This window comes from Protopterus annectens, chromosome 6.part1 (genome assembly GCF_019279795.1).
Source record: "Protopterus annectens isolate FY-2018-M chromosome 6.part1, PAN1.0, whole genome shotgun sequence".
Classification (NCBI taxonomy): Eukaryota; Metazoa; Chordata; order Ceratodontiformes; family Protopteridae; genus Protopterus; species Protopterus annectens.
In genome coordinates this window covers 491396318-491421497 of record NC_056738.1, presented here as the reverse complement: position 1 = coordinate 491421497, position 25180 = coordinate 491396318, and the positions used below count along the sequence as shown (strand labels likewise).

Below are 25180 nucleotides of genomic sequence, written 5' to 3'. Positions count from 1 at the left end.
GACCCTCTAATTGTGCCACGTGGCCATCAAGCTGGCGTAGCAGATCTCCAAATGCCTTTTGGAGCTTGCTACACACCAATCCACACACCTGGCTTCGGGTGACGGTATCCTGTCCACACCTGCTCCCAGGGGGGGAAGAACCCCATCCCCTGAGGCAGTTCCACACGAAGGTGGTGCAGGGCCAGTGGACGAGGAGGTCCAGGGGTGGGTCCCAGATGTGCTGGGGCCCCGGTGCCATGGCCAGATGAGGTGAGAGAGGTGGGTCTGCTGGGACCGGCCTTCTCAAACGTGCTATGGTGTTGCAGTTTTAGAACAAATGTGGGTTAGTAATAGTCAACACAATCTAGGATTAGTTATTACAGCATGCATAGATATTCCCATTAACTCAAAACAACAGATTTGGAACAGTTGCATAACAAACAGAACACATGCATATATGTAACCTTAGTGGCCATTACAAGGGCATGCAGGTTAAATTGATAGCAGCAGGCCACCGATGGTAGTATTTCAACATGGAACATTAATAGAAACACATTTTAATATTTGTTGAACAATAGGACATATGTCCCAACAGCAGGTTTGGTGTAAAACATACCCATTGATTTGTGTGTTTAGATTACTGTTGCAGATATGGTGGGGGGGTGGGGAGATGTCAGTTAACAACTTGTATATCCTTGCAGTACTCACAACTTTAATGATCACAGCTCTAATCATTACTCTACAGGTATTATTGCAATACCCTATGACCTTGGTTTTGCCAGTAGTATGTTTGTACACAGTGTATAATTCAACCATTTTATAGCTACTTTCTACTTCTCTTACCTGAAAGACCTGTAGGGGGAATGTTTGTTAACACTACCTGACTGTTTCTACACATATTCCCAAAATCATAGTTAAAATTATGTATACAGCTTACTACCACTCCCGGGATTCAAACCATGGCTGTGTCTGCTAAAAATACAATTTGTGTTTCATCAGAGTGAGCTATTAAGAAACTACTGTGTCTTCCTTCAGTGTTTTCTGCCTAAGTCTCTCTTGGTTGTACAATTGGACCTTGTAATTATAACATTCTTATATAGACATTCCTAGACATATTTTTATGTAGTACAATGTGGCAAACAGTGGTTATCACAACATTACTATTCAGATATCAGGTCTTGGTGAATGCAACTTGTCAGGCCATACAATATCAGAGTAAACACAACCAGTCCAGGATTTAGACTTTTATTGCCAGGCAGTTACAGTTATCTTACTTGGAAGACCTGTGGGGGGAATGTTTGTTAACACTACCTGACTGTTTCTACACATATTCCCAAAATCCTAGTTAAAATTATGCATACAGCTTACCACTACTCCTGGGATTCAAACCATGGCTGTGTCTGCTAAAAGTACAACAATTTGTATATTATCAGAGTGAGCTATTGAAAAACTGTTTTCTATTCTTTTTATGTTTTCTGACTAAGTCTCTCCTGGTTGTATGATCTGACCTTGTAATTACAACATTCTTATGCAGACATTCTAGACCTATTTTTATATAGCACAGTGTTGGAAACAGTGGTTAACACAACATTACTATTCAGATATCAGATCTCGGTGAATTCAACTTTTCATGCAATACAATACCAGAGTAAACACAACCAGTCCAGGATTTAGAACTTTATTGCCAGGCATTTACACTTCTATTTAAATATGACCTATATGGGACTATTACTGTCATATTGTCTGGTTTATTTAGTACAAACTATACACATTTATTATACTGCCAGGTGACATTTTACTCTCTTATATTTATTTGGTATGACTACTGCAAGCAGAATTGTTACTCACCAGCCTAGCAACGCAGCCTTTGCAACCTACTGGCATGGGCTTCCTGGTTCACAGCCCACTCAGCTGGAGCTGTAATGAAAATAGAGAAACATTTATGCATACCTATCCATCACATACACAGGCTGGACTTTGGTAAACAGTTATTGCTATGAATACTTACACACTGCTGGGACATCTCCCCTCTCTCTTGCTTCTTGGACCCACTGTTCCAAGAGCTCCTTCTTCCTCCATGTCAAGTTGGCACAGTAATGCCAGACCTGCTCACCAGTCCGAGGGATACCAGTGGCACTGGTGAGATCATGGGCGAGACTTTCCCAGGCTTCCGCTTTATATTGGGAGCCCTGGTACTGGTCCTGCAGCAGTCTCATGTCATGTTTTTTTACCAGGAGTCCTACCATGACCTTGGGCTCCTGTATGCCCCAGCACTGTGCCCGAAAGTGCATGCCCTTTCCAACACCTGCCATGCTGCCTACAGTGGAGAGCTACAACCAGTTATGAGCTGTATTGCCACCTGCAGGGTTTAAATATGGCCGATTTCTCACCCTTTGCTGTGATTGGATGATTTTGAAAATGCTGAGCTAAGCTAAGCTACGGGCAAACCTGCTTATTTAAGGTTGGCAGTTCTTAAAGTGGCAGGTTCAGCAGTGCTTACCAATGGGCAAATCCACTTAGCTGGGCTACTCATTGCTTAGTATTCATATGTACACAATGCTTACACCCAGTCAGCATAGCTGTGCAATGCTTAGCATTGCTTATGTTTTATTTTACTGGACTACCACCTGTATGGGATTGATTCATCATTCATTACATTATATAGATTTATTTACCTTCCCTGACATCCCCCAATGTGCTGTAATTACATTTATTCTTATGTGAATATACTGTATGGGGCACTTGTGTTTATATGGCGGTTTCACTACTTTATTACACTGGCACCTCACATCTGGGCCTAATACACTATTCTGGTTGAAAAAAATAAGTTACTTCCTACATAAATATACAAATAAATTAAAATTGTAATGTTTACACATACAAAATAGAAATGGCTTTGGTGAGGCTCAAATCATGAATGACTACATGCAAGGAGTACGCTCTAACCACTACACTATTGCACTTACGCTTACACTGGATGTCTATTACTTTTTAACTTATCTTGCCATTTCAGCTGGGCTAAGCATAGCTAAGCAATGGGCACACCTGCGCAGCTATGCTTAAACTTTATTGCATATGTGAAAAAAAAATTTATTTGTTGTGTTTTTACTTTGTACCCCGCTGTATATTCATGCTTATGCTAAACCTGTTATTCTATCCATTTTCTGGCTTTCTAGGGATGATTGTCCCTTATGTCTTTGTCCAGATTTCTTACCCTCACTCAATTTAAATTGCCGTACAGCAATTCTAGTGTGCAGGGGGCATGTGTATTGTGAGAGCACTGCTCTCAGACACACCCCATGCACTCATACACAGAACCGTGTCTGTTTTACATCACGGCAGCACGCCTTCATGAATATGCATGGTGCGCTGCCATGCTGCATGGGAATAAGCTATTCTTGCACAGAAGTTTGATGAATCCTGGGGATAGTTTTTGTCTGCAGGGGTTCTGGATGTTTGCTCAGAAATAAGAGCTGCACCATGAGCCCTTCATTTTATTTTTTTAATTTATGCAAATAAAAAAGAAGAAAAAAAAACAACAAAGCTATCCACCACAAACTCATCTTCAAAACAGTAATGTTCATTAATTACTTAGTCTTAAACTGGATGTTGTAAGTCATAAGAACCTAGGAAGAGCTCATTTTTGTAAAGTTTTGTAATGAATTTACAACATCTGAATACCTCAGCAACTATTCAAGTTAAACACATGCCATTTGCTGCAATTTATTTGACCACTTGTGACTTTTAATGTTGGCTTGATGATTCTTTCCATGTCATTTGGCTGTTGCAATATTTACCACATTATGAAAATTATAGGAGTGATAAAGTTAGACAGGGAATCGCTTGTGAATGCATTCCTGCATCATCCCACTGACTGGAATGGTGTCCATTACTGTTTATGGTTCTCCACTTTATGTTTACTAACTGCTGGGTTAGGCTTCTCCCATCCATGAACAAGATAAAATGCAACTGGTTAATGAATAAATGAATTAATTAAAACTGATAATTTATTTCATTAAATATATGAGTAACAACAACTTCATAGTTGTCCTAGTAGGTAAAGTCACTGACAATTTTACTTATGATCACTCAAGTACTTCCAACCATTCTCTGATGAAATGTTGGCACTCCAAATGAGTGCCAATACATAAAAAAAAAATGGAACTACAGGAAACAAGCGAATCTCAAACATCAATCTTCTCCTTTAAACATCATTTTTTGCAGGGGGCGCAAGCTTCCCTGCACATCCCTATTTGTGGGGACAAGTCTCCCTTAACTGCCAAACTTTATATATATTAACTACAAGATTGCCATACCTCTTTGAAAAGGGAATATCCTGAGAAATGGCCATCTTGGACTCGATCTAGCAGATCCCAACATTTCAAATGGTTACCACTTCTAACAGCTTGTACTTCAAATGGTTTTGCATTTGTTGTTGTAAACCTAAACATATTACATAGTTTCAAAAACTGCTTAAGCACATATATACTTATTTCTTAGCTGTTTAGTTATTTGAATTCATTTAGCAAGATAGGGCACTGATCACAAGTGACCAACGTCACTCTCGGCAGGACTGATAAAACACAAACAGATTCAAAGTAACAACATACAGAGAGTAGTGCTGTGCTCACAAATAGTTCAGACAACACAAATAACAACTGAATGTCTATATGGCTATGGACAAATGCACATTTTATCAGAATAGCAAAATAAATGAGAAACAACATGATAGATTGTTTCAGTAGAATTAACCTAAACTGAAATAGCTCTGTACAGTAGAAGAATGTATATGCAGATAAGAAATTTGTAATTGTTTGTCCAGAAGTCATGTAGTAGTAGGTTGTAGAAGTGTGAACACAGGTGGTCAGGCAATAAGTAAGGAACAGAGAGGTTGATAGGATTATGTGATGTTATCAGATGGATGGCATTGGCATTTGGCTGCTTTCCTAAGGTGAGCCAATTGATACTTGAATTGTAAGAAGGAGTTTGTTGGTGATGGAATGGGAGAGATGTTTAAAGCTTTGGCATGTGAATTGGGAAACAGTGATCTGTGAAGTGGAGTTTGGTAGATGGAGCTTTTAGTGATGGAGAAGAGGCATCATGATTCCTGAGGTTGTATGATGGGGAAGCCTTATTAGTTTGGCTGCAAGTGGATAGAATGTTTTGTTAAAAAGATTGAATAGTTGAGAGTTTAGTAGAATTTTACTTCTTTTTTTGGACTGGGAACCGGTTACCTTTTTCTAGAGTTTTATTTGTGCTTTGGTGAGAGTGTGATAAATCTATATATCCTGTTTTCAATTGTTTGTAAGAATTTGGGATTAGTTTTTGATGGTGAAGCTACTAAGGGAAGCCATATTCCATTTGAGATAGAAGAATGTCTTTGCTTGTTGCTATCCCGGACACTCTAGAAAGAAAGCATGATACTTCGTTGACTCAAAATAGTAGTCTGTTAAACTTTTTTTTCTTAAATTGTTTATATGGAAAGTGTAAAATGAAGAATAAATGTTATTGTTTATATTTTAAAATGTATTTTCATTTCAAGATGGATTCCTAATTGTTTTAGTCTGCTTCTGATGATTTATTTCCAGCCAACGTGAATGTGCTAACATGGCAAATGTAAAAGGTTTGTTTCTGGAATTTGAAACTTGTGCCTAATATGGAAAGGCACAGACAGAGAGGCAGGAGATCTTAGTTAGCAAAATCAATGCTGTAGTGTTCATTTTCAAATAGTCAATGGCCATATTTTAGTTGTTACAATAATGTTGCATTTGATCAAAAATGGTACATATAATTCAAGCTTTTTATGGTTCTGGGAGACAGAACCTTGATTTCCTAGTCTCCCACAAATGTGTGCTCTCTGCAATAAATGAGATTATTATTCTCTGCTGAACTGTGTTATGTGAAAGTTATTTTATACCTTAATATATGTGAAGTTCAGTGGTGGGTCAAAACTCATATGTCTAGATATTTAAAAGGATTGGTACTTTCCACAAGAGTGTCATTGTAGTTGATATATAGTGGGGTAAAGATTGTGGAGTCTTTTCTTGGTAGTGAAGAACATGTTTTTTTTTGGCTTAATTGCATACAAGGTTTCTGCTTCTATCTACTGCATGTATGAGAATGTCTGACTGAAGTTTTGTTTGTAATAGCGTTTTTGTTGGAGCAGTGGACGTCAATGTCATCTTGATAAAATAGTAGTCCAAAATGAAGAAGCTCATAGGTAGGTATTTGTTGTATATGTTCTTCCTGTGTTCATTTGGGCTTTCCTTGGATTCTCCAGTTTCCTCACACATTTTTACCATATGCAGTAAGTGGACTGAATACTCTAAATTGACTTACGTGTGTGTGTGTGTGTGTGTGTGTGTGTGTGTGTGTGTGTGTGTGTGTGTGTGTGTGTGTGTGTGTGTGTGTGTGTGTGTCATATGGAAGAACAACCATGGCAGGGCTAGTCACCCGGAAGTGTGAACATTAGCTGTAGATGACTGTCACAGCTGAAGTGACATCCCAATCTCATGTGCAAAAATGGAAAAGGGGTTGTGGGTGGATGGATGGATGGATGGATGGATGGATGGATGGATGGATGGATGGATGGATAACCAGAGCAGGATGAGAATGGGGCCTTGAAGGACCCCCTTTTTTGAGATTTGAGGTGGGTGATAAGGAGGTATTTTTTTACGTTGAAGTAATGATTGTTAGAAAGTTGTTAAACAAGGGAATGGTGTCTTGACTGACACCTATGTTAAGCAGGTGCTATAACAAGATAGTGTGATCCAGTACATCAAATACTTTGGTCAGGTGTATGAAGATTGCACATGTGAGCTTATCTTTGTTCATGCCTGGGAGAATTTCATCTGTTAGGGTTCATAAAGCTGTCATAGTGTTTCAGTCTAACCAAAATCCATTTTTTATGAAAGACGTTAGTATTTATTTATTAATTAATCAATTTATTTATTTACATTTGTAAACCGGGTAATGTCTGACTGGGTTGAAAAAAAAAAGTTTTCAGTGGAGACCCAGGGAGAAAAGCTCCACAACAAAAAGAACATTATTAAGGTACAAGCAGTAAACTTAGTTTAAGTAGTACATTGCTAACAATATGTAAATGTGCTTAACAAAAACATTATAGCAACATATGACAACAGAAATAAAATATAAACATGCATGCTTCAGGCATACAGGAATACTTTTTTTTTAACCATATATATGAGGTACATAAGTCATGTAGCTTTACAAGGTGAGTCAATTCTGAAAGACCAAAATTGGTCATGTAGTTTTACAAGTTATGTCATCTGAAGGAATAAAGATTAATAAAGAAAAGACAGATAGTGGGCTAGCCCTATGTGGGATGAGCAAGATAGTAAGTGTTAAGTACTGACAAAGTTTGGTGTATTTGAGTCTTTCTAGTAGTTTTTCCCAGGCAGGGGGGGTGGAGACAGCTTGAGAGTATAGGTTCATAATTTCAAAGGTGTATACTAGGTTAATGACCCCAAGGGCCTTTTTAAGCCTAGCCATGCATCCCGAATCTCTGACTTGTTCTGGTACCCTTGATAAGAGTAAGCAGGGGCCTGGGAGATGAACAATTTAAAGATTGCCTGTGTCCATTAGAGACATTGATGCCAAACCAGGGATGAATTTCATGTTCCTAATCCAACTGTCCAAGTTACACTTGAATTGAGTTAGCAAGGAACTCTGCTTTACAACAGTTAAACAAGCGGTACTTCCTGAAAATAAAGAATTAACTTTGTCAAGAATGATGAAAAGCAGGGATTTGCCTGACTGGCTACTGCCTGTTACAGAAAATGGGTTAGTCTCTTTGACACATACCTGTCTCTCCAGCAGGTCCTGTTTATATCACAGGCAAAATTTAAGTCTTTAGAAGGGGTAATTCTAGTGCTATTTGTTTTGTAGGTATGCAGGACATCCATCAGTATGGGGTATGGCAATGCTTTGTATGCCAGGCATAGATCTCCCCCAACAGCAGTAGGAGACAGGATACAAGGATAGGGTTGTAGGCAGTCTGCATGGGACATGTTGGATTGTGTGGTGGCTTGCCTTGTGGGATAAGAAGTACAGGCTTTGTGAGATATGGCTGTATGTATTGATGTGGTTGTTAATTTGAAAAACTGTTTTCTAGGCTGCTGAGAGTATGTGTTATGTGTACTTTGTCTAGGAGGTCTTTGGGGCTTAGGAAGGTTACTTTTAATTGCATCAGCATGTGTGTGTGTCTATATGTCTGCTTTGTGCTGAATGTGATGGGTGCAGTGTGTGTACTACTGACAATCTGACTGACATTAGGAGTGCTTTTATGTGAGAGCTTTGCCTCCAGTGACACTGTGTAAATATATCTGTCACATACCTATCAGTTTATTTGAAAATTAGCTAGTTGTCAATAAACATGAGATGATTTCTACATTGGTTCAGAATGCCCATATCCACTAAGCTGTAACAGAGATGGGGGGGGGGTTCATATGCATTGTGACAGGCCCTTTTTATTGATTAGATGGTTATGATGAGAATATAAAGTAATGTCAGGAGTATCTGATTTGCAACTCTGGGGGCACAATGCTTGTTACTGCAAACTAGTTGCCCTGTGTGCAACTATGTATTGTTGAAATTTCAAGGGTAACTCTTACAGGAAAAATGTCAACTCAATGTGTCTGTATCTATACAGGGCACTGCCAAAGACTTGAGGGGGAAACTAATAAGGAGACCCTGATGGTATGTGGATGAAATAATTACTGAGATATTCTGAAGGTAGGTTAGACAGCAGTTAAACAAGCAGTACTTCCTGAAAATAAAGAATTAACTTTGTCAAGAATGATGAAAAGCAGGGATTTGCCTGATTGGCTACTGCCTAGCTATTATTAGTGCTGGTCTCAGCAGAGCTTAATGTTGCTAGGATACAATTGCTTCTTCTCTCACCAGAAGCAAAATTGTAGCACAAGTCTAAGGAGGGGAAATAGGCCATTAGCTCTTTAGCAATCAATAGTCTTCTTGTAGCCTTCTCCTGGTAGATGCCTTGAAAAGCAACCAGACCAGTCAGGCAGGTCCCACACAGACACTCACTGCCCAATCAAAGAAATCAGGAATCAATGCACTCTGCTCTGTCTCTCACTAGGAGCAAAATATAAGCACAAATTCTAAGATGGCACCTATGAAGCAGTTATCTGGATTTCTTTTGATCAGCCGTCTCCAGGAAAAAATGTCACTATGCTCCTTCTCTCACCAGGAGCAAAACAGACGTACTGATACCAAGATGACAACTAATAGGCAGAATGTTGGCTCTCCAAAAATTGATGGTCCTGGACATTGGTGGTATTGGACTAGATGCTACAGACTCTAAAGGTAAGATGGAACAATAGGTTAATGTCCTAAGAGATGCAGTGCTCACTAAGCAGTTGGATATGTAATGGGGAGATTACTCAAACTTTAGCATTCTAAAAGGAGAACCACTAATTTTAAAACAGCAAGATAGAGTGAAGGGGATGGACACTTAGTTTTCTGGCTGTGTGGAATACAGTGGGATGGCCAATAAACTGAAATAGCTGGAGGGGTGTGATTTCACAAAATGATAATTTTGAGCTTACTGACAATAGCCAGTGAAAGAGGAGAAGGAAGGAAATATGTGGTCAGATTAACACAAGGAGCAGGCAACTACACAGACAGTTGAGTTTAAAAACACAACTGCACCAGGGTGGGTGAAATTCTAATTTCTGTGGGACTCACAAGAAGAAAAGCTGTGGTCACTTTCCTAATTATATGCAATTGAAAGCAGAACGCAAGTAAAACACAGTGTGAAAAATATAACAAAATATACAAAACAGAAGGCAATGAAGCAATACAAATTACAAGAAAGAAAAAGCAATTTACCTTTCCCTCACATAAATCTATGGCAGAGTGTCAGTGAGCTTTTCCAGTAAAGCCTTGAAATATTTCATTTTACCCCTTAAATAGAAGGTTTAAACCCCAACTCCACCATCAGTTCACAGGTAATTAACCTTAGTTAATCTGTTCTGATTTCTGTGTGACTCACATGAGACACTGCTCTGGTCTCGTTACTAGTTTAAATATGCAGTTGATACCAGAATACTAGTAAAGCACTGTGTAAAAATATAACTCGATATGCAAAATAGAAGAAGACAATAAAGCAACACAAACTACAAGAAATCAAGTATAAACTAACCCTTCCCTTACAGCATTCTATGGCAGAGTCTGACTGAGCTTTTTCCAGTAATGCTACTTATTTACTGTAGTACTGAGGCTTTGCAGGAGGATATTTATTTTTGGATAGTATTGACAAATATTAGGAAGGTTAGCAACTTACAGGAGCAGTCTATAATAAATCAATATGTGGATATGGGGATCTGTTCTGTTTGGAAACAGGGATAAAGCCCTGACTATGGCACAGCCAACCCAGGTTCAAATAGTGGCTCAGGTAACTCACACAGCAGCAGGGAGGGATAGGTGTTATTATCCTCATTGGGTAGGGGCAGTCCTATGGGTACCTCCACTGATGATCCCCTGGTGAAGTCTGGGAACCTTGTGAGTGAAGGGTGTGATCCAAGGGGGATAGTGTGGTGGACATTTGAGCCAATGTTTAGGCACAGCAAAACAAAGCATGTCCCCATTACTTGTCTGCCCCTCAAACATACGACAAAGACCACCAGGGAGGGAGGAGTAAAGGGGTATGTCATGAGAGAAACCACCTCCCAGTGGATGTAGTTGTCCATATCCCTAGGATGGCCTTAAGCTCTGCTCTGGCCCCAGACATATCAGATAAAGTCTGGAGGGGTTAGAAGGTGGCTGGTAGACCCAGTGATGGACACGGGGCACTGGGTAGAGTGCCAAAGAATGAAGACAGTGAGGAGAAAAAGCTGCCCCACAAAAAATGTCAATATGGAAAGGATAAGAGTACAATAAAATGTGAATGTGGTCTCACTATGAAATGGCAGTACCCAGTGTGGGCAATAAACTCTGCATATCTATCTACCTATCTTTTTATTTTTTTCCAATAGTATGATCTCCATAGACTGACAACACAAGTATGAATCTCCAAAGACAGGCTGTACATATATGAACCTCCAAAGACAGGAGTGCAGAAGTATATGTTAGGTACTTACATGTTTCCATTATCCGTAAGGGCCATTAGTGCTAATCCAGGTATGAATTTGCTGTTACCCATCAATTCATCCAACTTACATTTGAATATGGTAAGAAAAATTCTCCTTCATGTGAAGATGTGACATTCTCAGTGATACATGCCTAACCCTCAAGTATGTTCAGTTAATCTTGCCAAAGAGGTTAATGTCTCTTGAGTGGGTGTTTCTGATACCACTGGACATCTGAATGGGTTGTAGGTCTGGCAGAATAGGGTCTGTTGAGGCTGTATATGAGTGACAGAGGTTGTCTTTCAGTAGCCTGTATGATACCAAGAAGAGACAAGGCTTTGAGGTGATCTGCATAGTCTTTATGATTTAGGTAGGTACAAACCAGAAGGGACATTATACTCAATGATCAGGCTAATGAGTGCCACGTAAAGAGGAACAATTACATCCTTGAATCCATATGCCATGCCCTTTAATATAAGCTGTGCAATGAAAAAGGATTTCCTTACAATAGTGGGTCCTTCATGTCCTTCTGCTGTTCCATAGGTTACAGTTGTAGACCCCTATATTACAACAGGAAGCCTATAACACTTCACAAGCATAGATTGCAAGTTCTAGACTGCATAAGTTATCTTTATGGAATGTTCCTCTTCGGACATCTTACATTTTCAACATTTTGATGCCACAGGTGAAAAAATTATCAGGCCACATAAGATGACTAGTGGCATCATTTGACTGATATTGTATGAATGAAATGATAGTTAAACTTACTCTTAATTGTGACATCCATATTGACTTACCCCAATGGCTACAGTTATTGGACCTTGGTAAATCCACTGTATACTTCCAGCACTGAGTTCCCAGCACCTGAAAGATCATGAGAAAAGAGGAAATATACAAAATAGCAAGGTTATTGATAATTCTGTGAAATGCCTCACTTAGGTTTTGCTTCACTCACCATACTGTGTTTTTTTATATTCCAAACTTTTGATAGTTTTCAAACTAACTATAGGTTTGGCCATAGGTTCGCAATCAAGGACTCATGCATGAATCTCTTCATTTAACATGTAATACAAAATGATGAGTAAGACTTGCTAATGGGAAATACTGAAATTTAACAAAATGAGAAATATTTTAACTCACTGCTTCCTCTGGAAAGCTGCACTGTAACTTCCAATAAGCCTTCTAACAAAATCAGGTTATAAACTCCCCATTACAAAACACATGAATAGCAATACCAATCTGAACAACAAACTGTTTAGTAGCCTTTACATTGATAGTATTCATTAAATTCCAAGCAATAAAACAGATTTTAAGTCACAATCAACATAGTTAATAATAAATTTCGTTTTTTGCACAATTTATAGTATGCCAGTAAATGCTTAATTCTCTGCATATATGATCTTTATTTGTTTATTTACTTTGTTTGTTTATTTGTTAACTAGATAGGTGAGCTAGTCTACTGACCTCATGAGCCAGGCTCAATAAGCGAGAACATATGATAATATGGGTTTACTACTGAAATTCTGAATCCGCTTCTGTCAACCATTCAGAATGCAACCCAACATGCTGAATTCAGAATTTCAAAACAGCAACCAACACAAAAATGAATACATTGACATCTTTAGTTCAATGTATTAGACATAGCAGGAGGTGATGTCACTCACCTCCTGCTATGCACATGAATATACCATTACACTCTGCAGTCAATGGTGCATTAATTCTACTATTTTGCAAGAGGGCTACACCCCCCCTGTGCCCCCCACACACCTAAGGATATTAAATATACAACTCCGAGATCTCACTACAGTGATGAAATGGACTAATTCCCTGTTCCTCACTGAACCGTGATCTCACTGCACAATGTCGAGCCCAAATACTCGAACTACACTACTCATTCGCTGTAGCGTAGTTACTACATTTTAGTTCAACATTCTGCCGAGTTGAAAACTGCCATTCGACCACATGCCGGTCAACTGATGTAGTTTCAAGGTTTTCAATGTAAACTGATGATATGTATAATTATGATATGACCACCAGTTAGTATCTGTCTTGCTGCACTCGATGCTATAGGTGAAGAGCTTCTAATGAGCTATCCTTTAAACCATCTTTTTTTATGTAAAATAGTTCCACTGCCTAGAGTTTCAAACTCACCGTAGCATATGTAATTCTTGTTGGATGAAGTATTTTATGTCAAAATTATAAGTTATGGGCACAGGTAATTACAAGGCTAATGACCCCACCACACTTTTTAAAGATTAGACATGCTTCTCAGAGGTGAGAGTCAAACCCTGTCACTGTACCTTGTGTTTTTAAGATAAGTACCTTAACCATTTTGCCAATACCTCAAATCCCATTCTTAATGTCTATACACACACATACACAGAGCAGTTACTAGACACTTGTTGAGTGACTCCACCTCAAAAGTTTCATTGTGAACAAATGAAAGAAAAAAAAAATCATAGAATGAGAGGCATTGCAACTCCTCCCGCACCAGCGCCTCTTTACTGCCACTGATTTTGCTGTATAGTGCTGCTTGTTGTCTTGTAGACTGACTTATTTGCTGGTAAATCACTGAGGATTAAAATTAGCCAGTAATGTTAGTGATATTAGAGTTTCATACTTCTTATTTTCTAAGGAATACAAGCTGATGGATTGCTTGCTGCACTCAGAAGATGTTAGTATGCGCTCTCTCTTATGTATGTTTATGCTCTATGTCTCTCCCTCTGTCATATGCACAGATACATACACATACACTAATTTATTTTTTTATCCTTTACATTTTTTAGTTTTAAACACTCTAAACAGCAAAGCCTAATTTAACGAGTGAAAAAAAAATTGCAGTCATTTGTGGTTTTCTGTGCCGGCTTAATATACTGCCATGAAGTGGCTGATTCATCTTCTACACAACATTACTTGTACATTATACAACGACCCCCCCCCATTAATATTCCAAAACATGCATGCTGATTGGTCAGCATGCATGTTGCAAATCAGAGTTATACTAATGTAAAAAAGGTCCGGTCGCCTGGACTTTTTCCATTAGTATAACTCTTTTTTTACAGCAACGGAGAACGCAAGATCTCTGTTGCTTTTTACATACTGTCTCGCTATGTTAAACGAGTTTAACATAGCAAGACAGCTTTAAAACAAGTAATGGAGATCTTTCTATCTCCATTGCTTTTTTTAAAAGTGTCTCACTATCTTAAATGGGTTTAACATAGCGAGATAGCTTGCTTTCTCCGTTGCTTTTTTTAAAGCTGTCTCGCTATGTTAAATGGGTTTAACATAGTGGAACAGCTTTAAAAAAAGCAACGGAGATACTCCGTTGCTTTTTTTAAAGCTGTCTCGCTATGTTAAACTCCTTTAACATAGCGAGACAGTTTGTAAAACTAATGGAGATCTTGCTCTCTCTGTTGCTTCCGCCCAAAGCTCTGATGCACTGCGTCAGCATACGCATGCACAGTACATCAGAACTGCCGCAGAATACCAGACAGCTGCGGAGGGGCAGCAAGGAGGCATTATACAATGCCATTATTTAAGAAAAATAATTCTTTTTTTTCTTAAATAATGTCATTGTATAACAGCAATAACCCACATCTGGGTGTGGGTAATGCTGGATTTACCCATGGTTGTCTTTGTTTGGCCACTTGGGCTTCTTCCACGTGACCAAACCACACCAACCGTGAGTAAATCCAGCATTACCTACACCTAGGCGTGGGTTATTGCTATATTAACATCTTGCTGTAGAACATCCATTCTCCAATCAAGGTGAAGATATATGTGTTCCCATTCTCTGATACTACATAAATGCAGTTTGTATGTGACATATATCCTACTTCTTGAAAACTTGACTAAATATTTTAATAAACAAGTAGGTGAGCTATTAATATCCAACCAGTCCTCTTTAAAATACTGCACAGCATAATTTATAAAATGCTAAGAACTGAATTTGCTTTATCAGACAGCTCATTCTGGTCATACGCAACTAAAATTAATAAAGAAGAATTTTCAGATAAAAATAAAAAAACTAATATTGAAATCAGCAGCAAAAACAACATCTTCCCCACACTGGAAAATATTTACATGGAAATTTATGCACATACATTTTCTCACACCTCAAAAGATAGCAGCTATATATAAATTAGATAACACAAAATGTTGGAGACGTGAGATAGACTTTAATGCTGATTGGCAACATATGATAATTGTTTGTAAAATAGTTCTTCCATTTTGGACTGACTTCAGAAACTTTTGTAGAGCATTGTGGTCAGAAAAGTGTAACATCTCAGATTCTCTTATATTATTCAATTCACCTATGCATGAAATAATTCCATTAGCACAAATACCTCTTCTTTGGAGTATTTTAGCAATAGTTATGAAAACCACTACAAAAAAATTGGAATATAAAGACTACTATCTCATTCAATAATTAATTTATCTGTTTAGCAAAATCAGTATGTAATAACAAAATACTTACTATAAGAATGAGAACTAAAAATGTCACACTTAAATTATTAGCTTGGGAAAAATTGCAAAGCTTTTTAGAAAAGCATTAATTATATTAGAAATGTTTTAAATTTTGTTATAGACTTTGTAAAATAGTATGTACATAGTTTCATGAGACTGTTAATTAATTATCATATAAATGATTGTTTTGTTTTAAAATCAAATAAAAAGTTTAAAAAAAAGACTGCACAGCAAATTCAATTTAAAACACCTTATAGAAAAAAATTAACTTTAACTTTACAAACAGCCTGAGATGAAAATTGTAAAAATAAATGAGAAGTAAATGGGAAATTCAAAAGATATTCTAGAAAAGAATTTGGCTCACGCAGATTATTAATGAGGTTTATGTGAGAGTAACTACAAAAAAGGTTCTGAGATGAGAATTAAATAAGAAAACAAAATGCCCATTTTACTATGTTTCAGTTACAGAGTTAGAGCTGATGGTAAACTATTTCATATGGTGAGAACTAAGAGGAAATATGCTTTCTGGGGAGAAGACATGAAACGTCAAGGGTTTCTGGATGAGAGGGCAAGCAGAGAAAAGAAGAGGATGCCTATATTCTCTGTAAGATACTGTAATGTTTTCAATACCACATTCTAGCCCATAGCCTATACTTAGATTTGAACCCATGGACAGAGTGATACAGTCAGCCAGGAATCCCATAAACATGAAAACAGAGCTGATAGTGCCTCCTGAAATCAAACCTACTGGCTGATGTGTGGTGCCAAGACAAGGTATTCATAAAAGTTTCACTACATATATGTGGAGAGCTGGTATCTCAAGTACTTTATAAAAACTGAGTAGCATGCCAAAGCATGATCCAGGAATTAATTAATGTGACAAGGAAGTCTTATTGACTTTTAGTGTACTATTAACATTAATATTGCTTTATTGTCTAAAACTCTGACTCTGAAGCTGCTGTCAAAGTCATTGGTTGGTGCTTCTCCAGTGAAGCACTCTTAGCTTCATGAGCAAACAGTTGGCCTGTATTTGTATAGTCCATTCAGCAGCATTGCCAAATTTCCCATTTACTCCAGGCCACTGTCTGATTAAGTTAAAAGGTATGAAAATGGAGACTTAAGACAATCAAATCCTGGGCTAGAGGAAGCAGATCATTATCTTATTATGGAGTTGCTGCATATCCATAAGTTAAATTCCACTAACGCAACCCACATGCAAAGTCTCAACCTGGTCTGTGATATTAATAGAACTTGTTGGTGGGATAGATTTGTGTCCCAGCTACTCCCCCATCTGTAGAATAGACTTCCTCTCCATGTCAAGCAGAGTACCTCACTAGCCCTCTTTAAGAGGAACCTAGCCAACTGGATGGGAAACAGAAAATATATCCCCGGGATCCCACCTGTGTCTCTGCTGGACAGGGAAAACAGGTGCTGACTTTGTGGGAACGTGGGTGAAATTCTTGGCTAGACATATAGGAGCCTCCAGGCCAATAGCCTAATATCATCCTATGAACCAGTGATCCTATCAGCTCATAACCTTAATTTTCTACTTTACCTGCCACATGATCCAGTGCAATTTTTTTTATTGTCTTTATGTATTATTTTTACTAGTTTTCCTGTACTTGGGTATTTACATATTTTAATATTTATTGAATTGCTTTTTTTATTAACCAAGATAGTCAACTGAATGAAAAAACCCTTTTCAGCAGATGCCCATGGTGAAAAGCTCTACAAATATTATAATTGCATAAAATATGAAATATGTAAAGTAGACATAAAATAGTGGGATGGATAGACTAGCTTAAAAGTACAGAAGTTAAAAGATTCTTATGTGGTATTCTGATGTAGACTTTCAAACTGATTTGAAGAGAAATTCTAAGTCAATGACTGAGATGGACAATTTCCCACAGTTTCTCCAGGCAGCCTGGTCAACATGGGCATCCTGAGGCAATGTAGCAATTGCCTCATGTACACTGACAACCTACTTCTAGCCCACATAAATTCATTATGTGAGAGATGCATCTATATCAAGAACCTAGAATCTAGGATCTCTTGTTCACCAGTCAGTCCATCTAATACTAAACATGTTGTCAGCATGCAAACCTCACCTTCTGCACCTACCAAACCAACAAAGCATAAACCTACATATGTGGAGGTCCTTACCAGAAGCTTACCTAAATATCAGAGACCTCACAAACATAAGCATGATTCACATAATACATCCTCTGCAGAACATAGTACACATAATATATCACACACCAGTGTCTCACCAGCCAAGCCCCTAAGGCATAACACAAAAACAGACATCTTAGTCATAGGTGACTCAGTTGTGAGACACACAGATGTCCCTCTCACCAGGCTGAATAAGGAAAAAGTCACGGTCAGCTGTCTGTCAGGTGCCAGGATCCACCACATCACACAAGCTCTGACGTATCTCAACAACAGGCACTGTTATGACTCCATCACTGTCCATGTTGGTGTGAATGACTTGAGATGTACCTAAATGGACTATATGAAGAGAGACATGACTGAGCTTTCTGATTATGTGTCTCAGGCAGGTATGTCCCTAGCCTTAAGCAGCATTTTACCTTTGCCTAGGATGATACCTCAATACAAACAAAGAATGATTGACTTCAACAATTGGCTTACTTTTTGGTGTCATTCAAAGGGGGATCCAGTATCTGTCAGCCTGGAATGACATGGTCAACAGACCTCAATGCTTTGCCAGTAATGGTCTTCATCTGTCACCCTTGGGATTTTGGTTACTGGTTAAGGATTTTGACACCCCATAGTGCCTTTTTTAGGCAATGTCACAAGAACAAAATTCCCGACATAAAATACCTTCTACAAACAACCTCAAGGTTATGCTGCTTAATGCTACTAGTCTAAACCAGAAACTGCACTCACTAGAAGCAGTCTTCACCTTGTAAGATGCTGACATTTGTGCAGTCACTGAGACCTAGTTTAAGGCTGGGGAGAGCACCCTAGCTTTACCAAGTTACATTTCTTTCCACACATTCAGACCACAAACTGAAGGTGTGAGAACTAAAGGAGTTGGTGTATCAATATTCATTAAAGATAAATAGATCTCTAGATTAGTAAAATGGTATGATTCCCTTGAATTAATTCAGGTGCAATTGATTGTAGGTAAGACCCCTCTTCATGTCATCGCCAGCTATAGGAACCCCTTCATGAATCAAGACATCCACTCAGCCTACTTGGAACTACTTGAGCAAATCAAGGTACAACCAAACACCCTGATTTGGGGTGACTTTAATCACCCATCCATTGACTGGGTAAATTATACGTGTTCTAACTCACTTGCCCAAAAGTTCCTGGACTTCGTTAGCTCCAATGCTCTGGACCAGCTGGTTGATACACCCACAAGGGGCTCAATCATCCAGGATCTGGTGCTCACCAACATGTTTGCCCACTGCACCACCCCCCCAGTGGGGTCTATATTATAACATTGAAGTTCAAAAACTTTGAATGTTATAATATCAGACCCTTTAGAGCGAAAGCTTACAATAGCGAAGCCTTGGAACATTGAAATTTTACCTAGGGTAAGATTTTGGTGGTCTGTGGCTTCTCTATTTAAAGCAGTGTGGTGCGATGGTTACGGACCGGGTTTAGGGAAGTGAGCAAATGGAGGTTACGGACTGGATTCAGGCAAGTGTGGTGCGATGGTTACAGACCGGGTTAAGGTAAGTGAGCGAACGGCTGGGGTAAGGTGAGTGTGCAGTAGTTAGAGACTTTAGGGTTAGGGCGCCGGTGAAGTGAGTGTGTTGTAGTGACAGACTTTAGGGTTAGGGGTGGGTTAAGTGAGTTAGGGTTAGGGCGCGGGTCAGGTAAATGTGCGATTGTGTGGAAGTGGGTTAGGGTGGGGTAGGTGAGTTAGGATTAGGGAGCGGGTAAGGTGAGTGTACAATAGTTAGGGACCTTAGGGTTAGGGTTGGGTTAAGGCAAGTGGGTAGCTAGTGGTGTATGTCTGGTTTAGTGTAGGGTTTTGTGAAGTGTATGTGTGTGGATTATTTATTTTGGTGTGCTTGAGTTTTGTGTATGTTTGTCGGAACAGCAAATTTTTTCCCTGGGAAAAAAAATCGCTATTCTGACTGTTTAGTTTTCTGGTGTTTTGATTGAATGGGGTCGATATTATAACATTTGATGTTTTTAGACTTCAGTGTTATAATACAGACCCCCCCCCCCAGTGTGCGGCCATCCCTGGTGAGATCTGATCTCACCATAGTCTTGCTAGAAGACACTATAACACAAGACCCCCCCCTCCCCTTTAGCAAAAACTAGACTAAGAAACTTCTCCAAGGCCAATTATAACCTCTTATGTGACAGCATAAATAGCTTCATAGCCCCTCCCCCTATGGATGGAACAGACACCTATGCCGAGTTATACACCAATGCTTTATATAAGCATCTGTACAACTGTATTGACTCTGCCATACCTGATAGGACCAAAGCAAGATCTTCAAGAAAAAACAAACCTGCCTGCTGGAAAACTGCCATTAATAGGCTATACAATAGGAGAAAGAAATTGCTGTCAAAGAGTAGGAAGGAATGGTCTCAAAACTGGAAATACTCCCTCCTTAACTTAAACAAGTAAATAAGACTCCTAGTGAAGTCCTCCAAAGCTAACTACTAATCTAAATCAGCTTCCCTAACTAAGAATAACCAAAAGGTGTGCTTTAGTTACATTCATAACCTCAAAGGTAAGACCCAGATTTGGGCTGAACTTATAGTTAATGCTACTACATATACAGAGCCTATTGATACAGCAAAGTAGCTGGCTGACAGGTTCAGTGAAAACTTCTCTCCCCTGTCCCCACCACATATACCCTAAAGTATCCCTAACACCTGTCCCCCACCTAGTATCTCTGAGCAGCAAGTCTTAAACACCCTCTCCTAGGTCAAAAACACAGCCTCTATGGGACCAAACAACATGCCAGGCTGTGTTCTACATGGGTTAAAGCAGGAATTAGCATCACCATTGTGCACACTTTTCAATCACAGCCTAAGGCCTGGCTTGTCCCAGTGGAATGGAAAACAGCTACCATCATCCCTTTATACAAATGTGGTGTATCCACAGATCCTGAGAACTATAGACCCATTAGCCTGACCAGCCTGATGTGCAAGACCATTGAATGAATCATCATGGATCTTATTTACAAAGATATAGGAAATCTCCAAATGCTCGACCCCACCCAATTTGGCTTTGTCAAGGGGAGATCGTGCCTGTTAAACTTGGTGTACTTCTTCAAAACAGTCACCAAAGTGCAAGATGAGATTAAATCTGTGCATATGGCCTACCTAGACTTAGCCAAGGCCTTTGACACAAATCACCCCACTCAGGCATCACTGATAAACTCTCCCAGCTGGATATCAACTCATATATTCTCAAGTTGGTTGCAAACTGGCTCACTAATAGAACTCATATAGTCAAAATAGGGGACTTCACCTCCTCCAGCAGATCTGTAATCAGTGGTATTCCACAGGGATCAGTTCTTTGTCCCTTACTCTTTGAAATCTACTTCTCTGAAGTACAGGCTAAAACTAAAGGACTGTGGCTGAAGTTTGCTGATGACTGCAAACTGGGAGCAATCACTGAAACCCCTAGTGATGTCAAAATCCTGCAAGAAGGTCTTACTCAAACTAATGACTGGTGCTAAAGTCATGGTCTTAAACTTAATGCAAAAAAATGCATTATCATCCCCTTCAGCAAGGGTGATGTTCCTGCAAAATACCACATCAATAGGAATACCCCAAGCACATAGTCAGTGGTGAGAGATCTGGGCACACAGGTTGACAGCAACCTTAACTTCAATCACCATGTATCCACAGTGGTAAGAAGGGCATTTTATATTGCTCATCTCATAAGTAAGGGTATTGCCTCCAGAAAAAAAGAGGTTATAACTCCCCTATACTCTTCCCTCATCAGGCCAATAATAGAGTACAATGCTCCCTTTGGTATGTTCCTTTCCAAACACCTGTGGCAACTGGAGAGACCACAAAGTTTCCTTACAAAGAAAATTCAGGTTCTTCAAGATCTGTCTTATGTGGACAGACTGAAATCATTATCACTTTATCCTGTGTCGTACAGACTGCTCAAAGGCAACCTGTGCCTTGCATATAGTGCAATCTCTGACCCAGCTTCAATGGAAATGCTGCACATTTGCAAATCAAATGCCGCATGGGTCATTCACTCAAAGGACATTAACCTGGTATGTGATATCAACAGAACTTGCTGGAAAGACAGATTTGTCTCACAGAGGTTGCCCCAGATTTGGAACAAGCTTCCTATTAAGGTTAAACAAAGCCCTTCATTGGCCTTATTTAAGTGCAATTTGGATGACTGGATTGGTAAGTGGATATTCACCCCAAGGGTCCCACCCGTGTCCCTCTTGGACAAGGGCAATAGATGCTGATTTTAGTGTTTACTTAAACCAGACACCCTTGGGAGCACAAGTTGAACTTGGCTGTGCTTGTAAGGTGCCTGTGGCCATTAGCCTAGTAACTTTCTATGATCCCATGATCCTTTAAAACTGAAGTTACTAGTTAAATGTCAGCAAATGACAGGTAATCTTTGAAGCATTTTCAGCAAATTCATTTCTTTTGTTGCCAGGGTCAGTTTTATTCAGAATGCCCATTTTAAAAATGTTGTATAGATTTCCTAACCTAATTGCATTTCTTAACAGAGTCTGTCATAAAACTCATAAAACATCTTTTGCATAAAGTAGAAACATAAAAAAATAAGACAGACAGCAATATATGTCAAGATCTACCCCAGGATTCACGAAGCTCCGTGCAAAAATAAGGCTATTCTTGCATGGAGTGGTTCATGTCTTTTTAGAATAGCAGCGCTCCTTGCATATGCATGAAGGCACATTGCTATCTTATCCAAATGGACACGAACCAGGAGCGAGTGCAGGGGGTGTGTGTCAGCAGTGTCTGCACATATAACATGCCCCCTTCGCTCAGAAAGTGCCATATGGCACTTTCTGACACAGATGAGTGTCAATTTATATAATATTGGAACCTAGCTCTAATACTATATAGTAAATGAGTATCCATAGACACTGAAATGTAAATAGCTAACATTTCAGTGTCCGCAGACACTCAAAAAGAAAGAAAAAAAAAAACACCTAGAAGGCAGAAGCCTTCAAATGCACACTCCCAAATGTATGCACTCTTGCCCTACATGCACGGAAGCAGTAGGGCAACAGGAAAGAAATAGAAATCTTAAAAATGTATGTTTCTTTTTTCATCAAATAAATCTGAAGTTTAAGCAGTATGCAGCTTGTTTGTGCGGCGCACCACTATCCTTAGCCTGACTGAAATCCTGAAAATGATAGACAAGTGCTACTGTGATAGAAAACATCATCAAGCCGCTGAAGCATAGTAGTACTGCCATGGTATAGCATGTAGAACGCGCTCAGTTCAAATACCCCTCTGCCAAATTATTTAATAAACGTTTAAGGAATTTGAATGATAGATGTCAATCATATGTCTCACTTATAGCACAGCAGGGGTGGGAATATGTAAAATATAAATGTAAAAAATAATTTATAAATTTAATGGAAAAAATAGATATAAGCAATGCTTTGCTAGTGTAAGCATTGCTTACCTGCTTTCAGCTCTGCTTAGCTGGTGTAAGCATTGCTATGCGGATTTGCACGGAGCTAAGCATAGTTCATTATATTAAAACCGGCCAATCAAGAAAACATGCGGGAAAACTGCCCTATTTAAACCGCACAGGCGGGAATACAGCCATAACCATTTGGGACTGCTCACAGCAGGACCAAAATGTCTGGTGTTGGTGAAGGTGTTTGCTTCCGAGCACAACGTTGGGGCATCCAGGAATCCAGGGTCATGGTTGGGCTCCTAGCTAAAAACCATGATGGCAGGTTGCTGCAGGGCCAGTAACAGGGCTTGCAGTACAAAGCAGAGGCCTGGGACCAGCTTGCACGTGATCTCACCAGTGCCACTGGCATACCCACTGGTGAGCAGGTACGTCACCACCATAATGACCTGAAATGGAAGAGAGGTGCACTCTTGGACCAGTGGATCCAAGAAGCCCAAGCGCAGGATGTCCCACCTGTCTGTAAGTATGCAGTCTTATGTATCTCTAAGTATGGAAAAAGTTCAACTTGTGACTGTGCAGGTTTGATTAATGTGTGATGTCTTCCCATACAGCTGCTGCGGAGAGGTCCCAGAATGTTGAGGCTCATGCCCAGAGACTGGCCTGGCTGTGTCGGCAGTATGGTGAGTACAGAATACCACCTACTATTAGCAGTAAGAAATCAAAATTATAGTAATGGTAGTACCACCTGTATATATAACTCTGCTGTAAAAGTCAGGAATAAATGCCTGTGTCAGGCTACCAGTGTTACAGTGGAGTATTCCCAGCTGCTGTGTAGTACATATATCAGTAGCAAACAGGTACAATATGCAGGAGAGAAATATTAGAATATGTATGAGTGTGTCTGAGTGAACCTGCCAAGAAAGTGCCATGTCAGGGCTACTACTGTAACAGTTAGAAATGAAAAGCATTCCCCTGTGCAGATCATGCAGGAATAGTAATTGTGGATATCTGAGTTGTACACAGTTATGTATGTCAAAACTAATAAAGGTGATCCCAAACACTGGTGTGTGTCATCTCACTTGTACCTGAAAAATAGAAATGAGTATCTCCTGCAGAATGCATTAACAGAGGTGAACTGATTTAGCACTGCTTGTCTGCATACTTTAGAATGGGCATGTCAAATAAATGAAAAAAAGCAACAGTACATATTTCCATCAGAATGTGTTTTACTTGTTTGCTTGCCAGCATTGTCCTGTATTAGCCTTTCAATTTCAGCCGTATGTAGCTGTGAATGTACTGAAAAATGTATAAGGCTAACAGGTACAGACTTAAAACCTACAATGTGTACTCAGGAATCTAAATTGCAGTATGTAGTTGTAAAACAGTCAAATGTGCAATCCAGCTAATGTGCACATTTCAAAAACAGTGACAGCAATGTCTGTTGTGTATGCATAAATTATACTGAAAATGGGAAACAAATAATGCAACATGACATAATAAAAGTACTGTGCACAAACAAATGTACTAGATAGAAATGTCACAAAAAGCACACAACGCCTCCCCAGTAGCTCAGTCTGATAAGTTATAGGCCTCTAGTTCAATTTTGCACACACACCACGGTTCGAATCCAGGGACCGCCACTAACATCACAGTCTGGTTCTACAGTTGTAAACTGCAATCTGAATAGAAAAAATAATGTACTGCAACACATACATTTTCCATACAGGGCACACAGTTAAAGAAATCTGAATAGAAATACTAGTATGATGTGTATAACTATGAAAGGTGTACAATTGCTGTGTTGATCAGCCCCAGTCCTACAAATAGATGCAAGCTAGATATCCACACTCTACAGTCTGGTTCAGACAAGCCCCTCAAGTGTCACGCTGTCACGGATAGTTTCCTCAGTTGCCAAGATACCTACACACAGAGAATGTCACAGTAGATGTATGTGAAAGGCACAACACACACTCCAGGGCCTGCAACTAATATGTGAATCTGAAATACGTGCAGAAACAGCAATGTAATGTGCACA

At 39.3% G+C, this 25180-nt stretch overlaps 1 protein-coding gene across 1 annotated transcript in view; it reads right to left on the bottom strand.

Moving 5' to 3' along the window:
* Window positions 1-25180, bottom strand: part of PTH2R (parathyroid hormone 2 receptor) — a 1294618-nt gene that overhangs the window by 356533 nt on the left and 912905 nt on the right. The window contains exon 8 of the mRNA XM_044075404.1: window positions 11885-11951. Coding sequence (XP_043931339.1) covers window positions 11885-11951 — 67 coding nt within the window. The remainder of the gene's footprint in view (window positions 1-11884; window positions 11952-25180) is intronic.